Source organism: Equus przewalskii, chromosome 1 (genome assembly GCF_037783145.1).
Source record: "Equus przewalskii isolate Varuska chromosome 1, EquPr2, whole genome shotgun sequence".
In the NCBI taxonomy this organism is placed as follows: domain Eukaryota; kingdom Metazoa; phylum Chordata; class Mammalia; order Perissodactyla; family Equidae; genus Equus; species Equus przewalskii.
In genome coordinates this window covers 75,127,387-75,140,890 of record NC_091831.1, presented here as the reverse complement: position 1 = coordinate 75,140,890, position 13,504 = coordinate 75,127,387, and the positions used below count along the sequence as shown (strand labels likewise).

General features: G+C 42.3%; 1 protein-coding gene across 4 annotated transcripts in view; it reads left to right on the top strand.

Annotated features, from left to right (window-relative positions):
• The window catches only part of MTR (5-methyltetrahydrofolate-homocysteine methyltransferase), a 102,977-nt gene that overhangs the window by 47,436 nt on the left and 42,037 nt on the right, over window positions 1–13,504 (top strand). For all 4 annotated transcript variants that reach the window (XM_008528903.2, XM_070568234.1, XM_008528904.2 and 1 more), the window contains 3 exons: window positions 6,426–6,605; window positions 8,926–9,042; window positions 9,339–9,479. In XM_008528903.2, the coding sequence (XP_008527125.1) occupies window positions 6,426–6,605; window positions 8,926–9,042; window positions 9,339–9,479 (438 nt within the window). The remainder of the gene's footprint in view (window positions 1–6,425; window positions 6,606–8,925; window positions 9,043–9,338; window positions 9,480–13,504) is intronic.

Sequence of the window (13,504 nt, the reverse complement as noted above, 5' to 3'; positions counted from 1 at the left end):
CTCCAGCATATATATGTTGGGTGATGTTGAATACAGTAGAGGGAAATGAGAAGGATCGAGGGGATAGGAAGTACCAGGATGAGGGTGGGGGATGCTATTTTGTATAGATGGTTTGGGAATGACTCATGGGTAACGTGACATTTTAGCGAAGCCTGAAGGAGGCGAGGGAGTGAGCCATGTGAAAAGGTGGGGGAAGAGTCTTCTGAGCAGAGCCGGAGCCTTGAGATAGATACATGCTTATCATTTGAAAACCAGCAAGGAGGCCAAGACAGCTGGAGCAAAGAGGAGAAGAGGAGAGTGGGAGGAGAGGCGGTTACAAATGTAGCAGGTAAAGGGGCTCACCCCGTGGTATAGTGGTTAAGTTTGTGCGCTCCGCTTTGGTGGCCCCGGGTTTGCTGGTTCAGATCCTGGGCCTGGACCTATGAACCATTTGTCAAGCCATGCTGTGGCAGCATCCCACATATAAAGTGGAGGAAGATGGGCACAGATCTTAGCTAAGGGCCAATCTTCCTCAGCCAAAAGAGGAGGATTGGCGGCAGATGTTGGCTCAGGGCTAATTTTCCTCAAAAAGGAAAAGGGAGGCAGGGTAGCAGGTAAAAATCACATAGGGTCTTATAGACCACTTGGGCTTTTACTGTGAGTGAGCTAGGAAGCCACTGAAGGGTTTTGGACAGAGGAGTGAACATGATCCCACTTATGTTTTAAAACTACTCTGGTTCTTGGTAGAGGATGGTCTTTACAGACAAAGCAGAACTATTGGAAGTTATTGCTATAATCCAGATGAGAGATTATGGTGGCTAGGACCAAGGTGGAAGCAAACAGGATGTGAAAAGTCATCTGTTGCTAGATATATATTTTAAGGTAGAGCCAGTGGGATTTGCCTTCACATTGGTTGGGGGTTGAGAAAGAAAGAGGAGTGAGGGATAATTTCAGGGTGTTTTGGCCTGGGCAGTTGAAAGGATGGAACTATTGCGATAGGGAAGACTGTGAGAGAAGCAGGTTTGGGATGGGGTAAGGAGAAGTTTGGGTTTGGACATACTATGGTTATGGTGGTATGGTGAGTATGCAGTTGCATAGATGAGTCTGAGTTCCATGGGCAAAGTCCAGCTTGAAGATAGGATTCCCTTACTTGGGAATTATTTGTACACAGATGGTATTTAAAGCAGTGAGACAACTAAGCTCACCCAAGGAAAGACTTAGAGAAGAGGTCCTAGGACCAAATGAGTCTTGGAGCTGCAGAGCTTAGTGGATGCGAAGAAGAGGAGGTGCCATCAGAAGGATTTGGGAAAGAGCAGCCTGTTTGGTAGGAGAAGAACCAGAATAGAGGGTTCACTTGGAAACTGAGTGAAGAACAAGCTTCAAGAAGGGTGCAGTGAGCTGTTTTAAAGAGCTGTGGATAGATCAAATAGGGTGAGACCAAGAATTTACCATTGGATTTAGAAGTGGAGTAGCTTATGATCTTGCTGTTATCTGTTTCCAAGGAGATAAAAGCTTAATTGGAGTGGGTTCAAAAGAGAATAGGGGGATTGGAGGTAGCAGGTGTAAACAACTTTTTTGAGTTTTCCTGTAAAGAGGAACAGGAAATAGGGTGGAAACTAGAGATGGATATGGGGTTAAGAAAGGCTGTCTGTGTGTTTGTCCTTGTGTCTGTGTGTGTGTCTGTGTGTGAAAACAGATGACGTGACAACATGTTTGTAAGCTCATCGGAATGATCTGGTAGAGAGAGAGGGAGGAGTTGATGCATGAGAGAAAGGGGGCATTTGGTAGGTCCACGACCCCGTGAATTGAGGGGGGTGATAATCAGTGTGCAAGGAGAGGGGGAGGCAGTATGCTCACAGTGTGGGAGAGAGGCAGAGTGTAAGAGTGCAGACCCACAGGCGCGCTGGTCTTTGTGCTGGTGGGAGTCTATGATTGCTTCTGTTTTCTCAGTGAAGTAGGAAGCAGGGTCAACTCTGAGAATGAGAATGGCATATTGTGTGCTTTGTATACCTGTGATGCTGAACCAGGAGTTTAAAGCAGAAGCACTTCCAGAGGGGAGGGTAGTCACTGCCAGTGCTTTTAAAAAACATGCACGCCTCTGGGCCCCACCGCTTGAATTTCTGACTCATTTGGTCTGGGATGTGACCTGGCTTTAGGAATTTTAAAGCCTTGGGGGTGATTCTCATCTACTCTGGTCAAAAATCAGTGGAGTTTATCTCATTTAGTCGTCATAGCAACCACCTGGGGTAGCTGTCATACCATTTTACAATGAGCCGAAGTCAAAGGGCCAGGACATGATGGAGCCAAGGGTTTATCTCGCAGCCCTGGCTGAGGAACAAGACAAAGAGAACCTTGGGGAATCTAACATGATATGACCTGATCCTGGCAGAGGCCTGTACACTGAAACTCTGTTCATTCTCAGATTCATTTGTTTATCCAACAGACAAGAGTTGAGTGTCTGTTAATGTGGCAGGTACTGTGCTAGGTGCTGCGAGAAGAGTTTGACAAGGGCCTCATCCTTATGGAGCTGATAGTTGATGATTCGGTTCTGGCCCTAAAAAGCAGATCCATCCTTTGCCCTACCCAGGGATTGATACAGATATTAAGAATTTTCTTCTCTTTTCTCCCTCTCACTCCCCACAGAACTTGCATCCTTTCCTGGACAGTCACCTTTAAAACAACCTTGCCTTCTTTAAAAGTTGAGAAGCTTTCGGTGGTGGCACCTGCAGTTCCTAGATTGTAACTGAGACCCTTTTCTCCTCCTCAGTGTTAGCTGTGTGGAGATTGCCTCTCAGTCTCGTTTCTGTGTCTGAAATCCTTCCATTTCCTCCTCAATCCTGGGTTCTTGGCATCCACATTCTGTCTTGAGTGTGAGTCTGCCAGAGGCACAGCCTCCGCTCTTTCAGGGGAGGAGGGAACCAGGAGGCGTTCCAGGTTGGCTTCACATCTCCCACAGCCCAGCTCAGTGCTCTGCTCTGGTCTTCCCCTGCGGGTGGGGTCTCAGCTGTCTTTGTGCCGAGCCTTCACTCCTGCCCTCGGGACTGCTGATTCTGCCTGGGCTCTAGGCTGATGCTTGCCTTCTGCTGCTGTGTCCACACATTTGCCGCAGTAGAGAATTCATTCAAAAGATTTCTGAACTGGGCCTGTGCCCTCAGTGATTTTGTGAAGACAGAATGTCTTTTGCCATGTGTTTTTCCCTTGAAAATTTCCCTTTCTTCAGCTTTTTTCCTTCTGATTTGTCAGCGCCCTTCTGACAGTGGCACAAACGTCCCTTTCCATCCCTCCTTTTTTGAACTCTGTGGCAGCAGGATGGGCCTCCTGCTGCGTCCCTGGTCCAGTCTAAGCTAGTTCTCTTGGGTTTGAAGCCTTTAACCTACCTCTGAGGTTGGTCCAGATCCCTCTCTGCTCCTTGTCAGGCTGCATTTTTATGGAATCTAGGTGTCTTCTACCCTTTCTCTTTCTCTTTCTCACAGTATCTGCCTTGATGACTAAGTCAAAATTGTTTTGAGTTTATCTTATTTCTCCCTAAGTGTCTGATATTCTAGAAAGTCTCAGCAGTGGATTTCTTAACTAAAGTCTCCACCCACTGATCGCTATCTAGTTTGTCTACAGCTTCACAGTAAACATGGCCCATAAAATCATAAAAGATAGTTATTTCCTTTTTTTCTTGACCCTTAGACTTGTGGTATTGTCACTGAGGTTTTCTTCTAGCTTAACCTAAGAAGTTGCCATCTCATCAGTAGTTCTTATCCTGGCTGTACGTTAGAATCACTAGGGGCTCTTAAAAATACTGTTGCTTAGGCCTCATCTCAAGATTCTGATTTCACTGGTCCAGAGTGAGGTTCAGGTATTAATAGTAGAAAACAAAAATCCCTCCAGCTTATTAGAATGTGCAACCAGAGCCCTTCCTCACAGAGGAAGCCTCCATTCTCTTCTTTCACTGATCCTTTCTTCTGGATCTGTGAAATCCTCAAGCATGACCGAGGCTTACTGGTGTGTTTATCTCACAGCCCTGGCTGAGGAACAAGACAAAGAGAACCTTGGGGACTCTAACATGATATGACCTGATCCTGGCAGAGGCTTGTACACTGAAACTCTGTTCATTCTCAGATTCGTTTGTTTATCCAACAGACAAGAGTTGAGTGTCTCTTAATGTGGCAGGTACTGTGCTAGGTGCTACGAGAAGAGTTTGACAAGGGCCTCATCCTTATGGAGCTGATGATGAGGATTCAATGCTGGCCTTACAAATGAATTCCTGTCCTGTGAGGACCCTCCTGCTTGTTGCACGTGCAGGGCTGCCTTCTGGTACACAGCTAGACACCAGCCCCTGCCCCCATGCGTAACATACTGAGTCTGCCAAACTCAGCCAGATGTCATTCATAGCTCAGAGAGAAAGCACCAGGACCTTGATTTCTTGACCTACCAGCCAACTAGGTTACTAAGAAATACTAGCAGCACTGGTAGCCCCAAACCCCTGTGCCTTCTCCTTAGTGAGCTTAGCTGGGTCATGGACCTAGAACCTAGAACTCTGTTTGGCCCTCTGGTAAACTAAAGTCCAAGACTAAAGGCAGCTCTGGGTGTCCTGCTTTTGACTGCTTTCTTGTGGGCCCACATCTTGGTCTTAACCTTAACTTTATCACTCTAGCTGAAGGAAGAAGTAAGTTGTTGAAGAAATGCAGTTAAGGAAGATGAGAGCTTGCCACCTTCTCTAAAGCCTGGAGCAGTGGGGGCCGCAGAGCCCACTCCTTGTCTCCCTGTCCCTCAGCCCCGGGGCCTGCTAAGTCATGGGGGTACTTCCCCAGCAGGAGGTGAACTCTGACCCCACCAAATGCAGGAAGCAGGGAGAGATGAGAAACCAGGGAGACCAGCTGAAAAAGAATACCAAAGTAGGTAAAGCAATCAAAAGCCCACATCTAAGAGTGAGTTCTTTTCATAATTTCCCCACCACTCCTTTCTCTCTCTGGAAGATGGGGCCTCTCTAAGTTTCCTTGAGCTGTGTCAGTGTCCGTGTCCCTCATCTCTGCATTTGTCTGGAGAGCTCCCTCTAGAGGTCACGATCTGTGAGATCAGGAACTGATTCTTTAACACACTTAGTGCTCACCTCCAGCCAAGGATGTCCTCCCTCAAAGTCGTCAGCTTGGAAGAGACTCAACACTTAATTCACTGGTGTTGGCCATTTTTCAAGAACATTTTCCACATTTATTCAGAATTGTATGTGGCTTATTTTTTTGGAATCACTGTAGTGATAGTGTTCATTTTTTCTTCAGAGGAGATTTGATTTTTGATAACAACCAGAAATCATTCAGCATGTAGTTTCTTGAACAAGCCCTGCGTTGAGGTTGTAAACTTGATCTGAAGACAGTTTCCATGACAGAGTTCAGAAATGCTTTGAGTGAAACCACCATCCATTCATTCATTGAACAAATAATGTTGGGTACAGCTCTGACAGGCATTGCTCTAGGCACTGGGGATACAGCAAGACTGACATTCCAGCAAGTTGACAAATTAATAATAAATAATAAAACAAGGAACAAAAAATAGTTAACAAGTTGCCAAATAGATAGAATTTCTGGAAAGAGATGCGATGAAGAAGGGAGGAAGCAGGAGAGGTGGTAGTGGGGCTGATTTAGAGAGGATGATTAAGGAAGCCTTCTCTGAAAAAGGATATTTGGGCAGAGGCCTGACTGATGTGCATAAAAAGCCATGTCGCAGTGTGTTCTAGGCAGTGGCGGCAATTAGTAGAAAGGCTCTGAGATAGGACAAGCTTGTTGGGTTTCAAGAACATCAAAGGAGCAGTGTAGGGAGAGTCGAGTCGACAAGGGGCAGATGAGAGGAAATAAAATTGGAGATGTATGCCCTGAGTTTCAGGGTGATGGGAAGCCTTCCTGGATTCAGGGTTTTGCTTTCTAGGGTCACTGTTTTGAAGAGTAACGCTAATTTAATTTATATTAGTGACTTAAAGTGTGCGTGTTAACTAGCTAGTGTCGTGGTGGGTGGAGATGGGGAATAAATGCGTGTCTCTGCAGAATGTTGGAAGAGCCAAGAAAGCTATGGCAGTGTTGCCTGGGTGATAGGTTAAGACACTGCAGGCAGGCCAAGAAAGGAGAAACACTTATTTTTTAATTTGTTCTTTAGTTTTATGTGAATTTTTATCGTGTCTGTGTTTTTGAGAAGCCTGTTTATTAATATACCATATACACGTGTGTAAGATTTGATTTTTACAGAAGCAGTGTAGCTGTTGTGCTGATGAAACCACAAAGGGATCTGTAGACCAATTCCTCCTCTGAGATCATTTGATAAGTGTTTAGAGACTGCTTGGCATTTGGATTTCTATGAAGTCCAAGCATTGATACTTAAGAGCTTTTGGCAAGTGAAATGTGCTTCTGTTTGTATAGATAACACTTCATTTTTCTATTTCGAATTACATCTTTTGCTGCCTTCCCCAGGCGACAGAAACAGACACCAAAACTAGAGTGTGCACCCGGGCCTACCATCTACTTGTGAAAAAACTGGGCTTTAATCCAAATGACATCATCTTTGACCCTAATATCCTCACCATTGGTACTGGGATGGAAGAACACAATTTGTATGCTGTTAATTTTATCCATGCAACAAAAGCCATTAAAGTAAGTATAGGCATTTTCTCTCTTCTATCCAAAACATTGCTCAAATTTATCACGTGGCTCCAGTGAATAGTTTCAGCTAACATATATCTATTTATTGGCTGGGAATGTTGGCATTCTTGTTCTTACATAGTAAATTGGTTTTCTGAAATTTAGGGGCCTTTATTATTTTTGCTTTATATGTTACTTTAAACTGTGAAGTATAACACACACACTGGAGAATATATTAAAAATAGAGTCTAGTAAGTAATTAATTATAAAGCATATAATAGCTTTCACTTGCGTCCTGACATAGACTATAGCTAGTGTGCCCATGACTCTCCCTTTCTGATTACAACCCTCATTCTAAATTTTATGAAATAACCATCATCCTGAGTTTTATGATATTTTGTTTGCTCTTCTTCATAATTTCATTAGTTATATATGTACAGTAAATCTGAATTACCCATGGATTTTGTATTTACGAATTCATCTACTTGCTAAAATTTATTTGCGACCCCAAAATCAATGCTCGTGCTGCTTTTGAGTCATTCACGGACATACCCATGTACAGAATGATGAAAAATTTAAGTGGCCTGACCCACATGTTCTCAGATAAAGTCAACAAGTACATGCTTTGCCTTCTTGTTTCAGCTTTCATTCTGTAAACCTGTCTTTTTCATGGTCTAGTTAGTACCATGTTTTTCACATTTTTGAGCTTTTTCTTGGTGATTTCTCTGTTTAAATGGCCCCAAAGCATAGTGCTGAAGTGCTGTCTAGTGTTCCTAAGTACAAGAAGGCTGTGATGTGCCTTATGGAGGAAATACTTTTGTTAACATAAGCTTCGTTTAGACATGAGGTATAGTGCTGTTGGCTGTGAGCTTGATGTTAATGAATAAACAATATATATTAGACAAGGTGTCTTTAAACAGAGACACACATAAAATAAGGTAATATAATGATCAGTTGATAAAAATTTGGTGACCAGAGGCTAACAGGAACCTAACCCTGTATTTCCCCCAGGAGCAGTGGTTTTCAGTATTCCTGATTCAGTGTTCATGGTGACTTAACAGAAAATAATAACTACCATAAATAATGGGAATCGACTGTATAAACAGTATAATTTTGCCTGTTTTGAGCTTAATGTAGACATAGTCTTTTTTTTTTAAAGATTGGCGCCTGAGCTAACATCTGTTGCCAATCTTCTTTTTCTTTTTTTTTCTTCTTCTTCTTCTCCCCAAAGTGCCCCAATACATAGTTGTATTTTCTAGTTGTGAGTGCCTCTGATTGTGCTAAGCGGGATGCCGCCTCAGCATGGCCTGATGAGTGGTGCCATGTCCATGCCCAGGATCTAAACCAGTGAAACCCTGGGCCACTGAAGTGGAGCGTGTGAACCTAACCACTCGGCCATGGGGCCGGCCCCTAAGCAGAGTCTTAGAACTCTTATGCCTTCTTTCCTTACCTGACTTCATTTTAAAGATTCATCTGTGTTGTTACAGCTGTACTTGTTCCTTTTTATTAATATATAATATTCTCTCGTGTAACTATACCACAATTAACCATTCTATTGTTGATAGATAATTTGGTTGGTTTCCAGTTTTTGGACATGATGAGCAATGCTGCTATGAGCAGTCTTGTATATGTATCTTGGGCTGATTTTCTCTATAGCGTATGCCCAGAAGTGGAATGGTTGGGTCATAGTAGTAGATAGTGGAAGCTGTCTCCCTAAATGCTTGATCTAGTTCGTACTTTAACGAACAGTAAGCATGAGTTCCTGTTGTTCCACATGCATGCTGCAGCTTGACATTGTCAAAAGGTGTGGTGGAAATTCCCTCCTGTCCTTTTATAATTGGTTGATTTTATAATGAACTAGGGAGTTTGTTCATTTAGGTTATAGAAGCCTTCTAGTAGCTTGTGCTTTCAGTGAATGACAGGCTTCTGTCTGTCTCTGTCTTTCAGTCTCTCTCTCTGTCTCTCTCTCTCTCAGTGTTGTCTGTCTCTGTCTCTTTCTGTCTCTGTCATTTGTCCAGCAAATATTTTATGGTGCACTCAGTGTGTTTTGTGCCTTATCATGGTCACTGCAGAGGCATACAGAGGTAAAGCAGAATTTTTTGTTTTTGCTTAAGGAGAATAGAGTCTAGTAGGAAAAACTATTTATGAGGCAGTCCCTTTGTGACACCATAATATGGCAAATTTTGGTCTGTGTTTAGCTACCAGAAGCTCTGAATTACTTTGGACTTTATATGTTTTTTACTTTCCATTCTTATGTGTAAAGTTTAAGAGATACGACTGCTGCTTTTATCAAAATAGGAGGATCTTTTTGCCTTTTTTTTTTTTTTGCCAGGAAACATTACCTGGAGCCAAAATAAGTGGAGGTCTTTCCAATTTGTCCTTCTCCTTCCGAGGAATGGAAGCCATTCGAGAAGCAATGCATGGGGTTTTCCTTTACCATGCAATCAAGGTATAGTAGAAAACCTGTTTTCCTTGTTGAAATCAGCTTTTACTTAGGGCAGGTGTTTGCAAACTTTGGCCCCCCCCCCCCCCACAGACTAACTCTGGCCTGCTGCCAGTTTCTGTGAATAAAGTTTTATTGGAACACAGCCATACCCACTCGCTTGTATATTGTCCATGTCTGCTTTTAGGCCAGCAGAGACTATGGCCTACAATATTTTCTATCTGGCCCCTTACAGGAAAAGTTTGCTGACCCCTCGTTTAGGGTATCACTGGAAATCCTCATTTTTCTTTTTATTGCCATAGTTTGGTATGGACATGGGGATAGTGAACGCTGGAAACCTCCCCGTATATGATGATATCCATAAGGATCTTCTTCAGCTCTGTGAAGATCTCATCTGGAATAAAGACCCTGAGGCCACTGAGAAGCTCCTACGTTATGCTCAGGTAGGGAAAAGAGTGCCCTAATGGCTGGCTTTTCCTGTCTTTGAATTTACCACTCGCTTATAGTTACTAGACCTTCACTGGCATAGAAGCAAGTATCTAATCATGTCTTTGGATCATTGAAGACTTCTACGGAGAGTTCCAGAGAAGGTGTTTTAGTTAGGGCAAGGACGGAGAAACAGGCCACACATAGGCTGTTTCATTATTCTGAACTTGTGTCTTTAAATTTATTTTATTTTATTTTATTTTTTTTTTTAAGGAAGATTAGCCCTGAGCTAACTACTGCCAGTCCTCCTCTTTTTTTTTGCTGAGGAAGCCTGGCCCTGAGCTAACATTGTGCCCATCTTCCTCTATTTTATATGTGGGATGCCTACCACAGCATGGCTTGCCAAGCGGTCCCATGTCTGCACCTGGGATCCGAACCGGCGAACCCCGGGCCGCCGAGAAGCGGAATGCGCGCACTTAACCGCTGCGCCACCGGGCCGGCCCCTAAATTTATTTTAAAATGTAAAATTGATTTTTCTCATACCAAAGTAACACATATTAATTCTAGAAAATTTACAAAATACAGATAAGCAAAGAAGAAAATAAAATCACTCATAATCCTACCACCTTTTAGTCATGGTTTTTGTGTTTTTCGAAATGAATGTTTACTTATATGTGTACATGCACACACACACACATTTTTACAAAAATAGAACTGTACTCTGATGCTTTTTTGGTAACCTGTTTGTTAAGCAGTATACTGGAACATCTTTCCATTTTACTAGATATTTTCCTACCTCGTCATTTAAAATGTCTATTTTGGATTTCTTGCATGGCAGTGTTGTTATTACCTGGTTCCCATTGTTGTAAGTTTACATTAGTATACCTGTTTATATTAGGATCTGGTTGATCTGTGGCAAGGTTCTGCGGTTCAAGGCTTGAAGTCTGTATACATTTGATCTATAAAAATGAGAATAATTTTTAATCCAAAAATCAATTCCTTGTTTCCCACTTATTGTGTGTTGGCAGTCCTAGATACAGTAAGTATCTGTCATGGGTGCTGCTTCCTAGAATTTAGTTTAAGGAAAGATGAGATCTTTACCTCAAAAAAACTTACTTTTTGATTTGTTTCAGAAAGTCATGGCAAAGGAAGGCATTTTTCTCACAAAGCATGTTGGGAAGTGATAGAATGCTTTTATGTATATTGCCAACTTTGCTAATGTTTTCCATATTAAAATCTGAGTTTAACTCTGGCAGAAATGCTAACTTTTCCTCTTCTAACACCGAAGAGTATTAACATGTTCTGGAAGAAGGATAGGACAATGTAGGATTAACCGCATCCTTGACTGCTCAGCCTTATGAGGGGCAAGGTTGAGATTTCTGAAGCTGCTCATGTTAGCCTTCGGCTCAGCAAAGCTGATTGGCATTCAAACTGTGCCAGTGAGCACATGACTCTCCTCTCAGTTCCTTAAAAACATTTCTGGTTTCTCATGTGAACCCAGGACAAAGTGTCTCAGATCTCGGTTGTTGCAAATATAACCAAGTTCTACTTCTTAGCTCATTACTTAGGAGACAATCCCTAGATTTCTTTTTCTATTCTCATGACTGTTTCTGCTCATGTAGACAAAGTGCTCAGTCTTTTAATATTCTTCAAACATCAAGGCATGGGTAAGAAACACTATTCAGTTTTCAGTCTTAGCCTGTCTTCCACCTAGTGGGGGACCCTCCACTAATAACTGACTAGGACAGGGTTCTGTTGAAAGGCAGAAGGGCATCATAGCTGGTATAATCGTGAAGTTATGCCAGAGAGCTCTTAATTAACCCGTAAAAAGATGTGCAATTTCATCTTTTCCTCCACTGTCCGGATGAGATAGTTCTCTCACTTAGGAAAGATGGGGCTCCTTATTTGTAAGACTGTTCTCATTTAAGGTTTTCTTGGCTTTGTATTTGCCAGTCGTTCTTTTTGGCCTGTGATCACTTTTAGCATTTGTTTACAAGTTGTTTCTGTATATCATGCTGAGCTGCCAAGAGGTTTTGCCCCCAGGACACAGCCAAATTGAGGGAAATCTTAATAGCAATTGCAAGAGCTTAAACAATCCATCATATAAGAAATTGCCTCCCTCTTAATGTAACCACAAGGACTTATTACAAGCCATTGACCCCTCTGTCAAGTAGGCTAACTCTCTACATTCAAGGTGACTTCTGTTACCGTTAAAGGAATTAATAATCAAAACAGGTATACTTTAATAACTCCCAGGAGTCACCGGCTCTGTAGCAATTCCTCAGGATACACCAAGTGCAAATGGAGCATGCAAAGCAGGAATATTAGAAGGCAAATAAGGGATGAGGAACTTATTTTCTTTATAAGAGAATGATTATCTCTTTTTCTTATTAAATGATGAAGTCTGCACCCAAGTTCCTGTCTGATACATTGAGAAGAGTGGAAAGAGCCCTGTGTCCGATCCTCCTAAGTAGTCTAATTCCACTTTGGGGAGTAAGGGGTTTTACTGAAAAATAATTCCCCTAATTTGACCTGTGGCAGATAAATTCTTTTTAGTAGTAAAAGTTCCAGGTGTCATGGTAAGAGATAATTCACGTGGAATTTCTTTATTAAGTACTTTGTACCCTAATAGAGGAGGTCATAACCCCTTTAGGCAGGGACTGGAAGGATCTCTGCTCTGAATAGGATAGCTTTTGAATAAGCTTGGATTGCGAGAATGTTCTTGATATTTTTCTGGAAAAAAGGTCATCTGTTCTTTGATCTGGCCTTAGGCTCTCATTGCCATTGGAGCTCACATTCTGCTTCGGCTTTCTCTCAAGGAGTTTACTTCCCTTGATGCTGGTCCGGTTTGATTTCATAAACAAAACACAGATCACCATGAGGACCCTGTGGGGCAGAAGCTACTCTAGAGCTGTGGATACAGATACAAGGAGTAGCCAGATGGACATGACAATTGATTGTTCGGTTTGCTTGGTAGTGTTTCTGAAGCATGTTGATCAGGTGGGGTAGTTTTCATTCACTGCAGCCCCAACACTTTAGTGAAATCTTCACTGGCCTTCACTGTGTCCTCATGTGCCACTATTTGTAATCACATACATACTGACCGCTCCCCACCCCATATGTGTGGCACACTGTGGTATTTTTCTGTGAACACACCAGGTCCTTTTTCCAATAGTGTGTGGAACACTCTGCCCTGTTTTTACACATCAGACTCCATCCCGCAGCAGGAATTGCCTGATTTTGTGGCTCAGAGAACAAATGGTGTTTACATGTATCAAGTGATGTGAATGTGACCTTTGAAGGACTTTTTCTGTCTTTCTTTCCTTCTTCTCTTCTCTTCTTTTCTCTTCACTTCCCTCCCTCCCTCCCTCCCCTCCTCCCTTCTTTCCTTCTTTCCTTCCTTCCTTCTTTCCTTATTTCCTTCCTTCCTTCTCTCCCTCCCTCCTTCCTTCCTTCTTTCCTTTCTCAGTGCCACACAGCTCTAGTTTTGTGTTTTCTCTTAAAGATCAGAGTATATAACTTATGAATTTTGTAATTTTTAGGGTATTTTTAATTGAGATATAGTTAACATATTATGTCAGTTTCAGATGTACAACATAATGAGTCCATATATATCTATATTGTGAAATGATCACCACAATAAGTCTAGTTAATATCCATCACCACACAGTTACAAATTTTTTTCTTGTGATGAGATCTTTTAAGATCTACTCTTAGCAACTTTCAAATATAGAGTACAGTATTGTTAACCATAGTCACCATGCTGTACATTGCATCCCCAAGACTTTTTAATTTTTTGACTACCTTCGCTCATTTTGCCCACTCCTCCAACCCCCCTGCATCTGGCAACCGCCAGTCTGTTCTGTGTATCGATGAGTTCGGTTGTTTTTAGATTCCACATACAAGGAAATCATATGGTATTTATCTTTCTCTCTCTGACTTATTTCACTTAGCACAATACCCACAAGCTCCATCCGTGTTGTTGCAAATGGCAGAATTTTCTTCTTTCTGGCTGAAGAACATTCCATTATGTGTGGGCAGT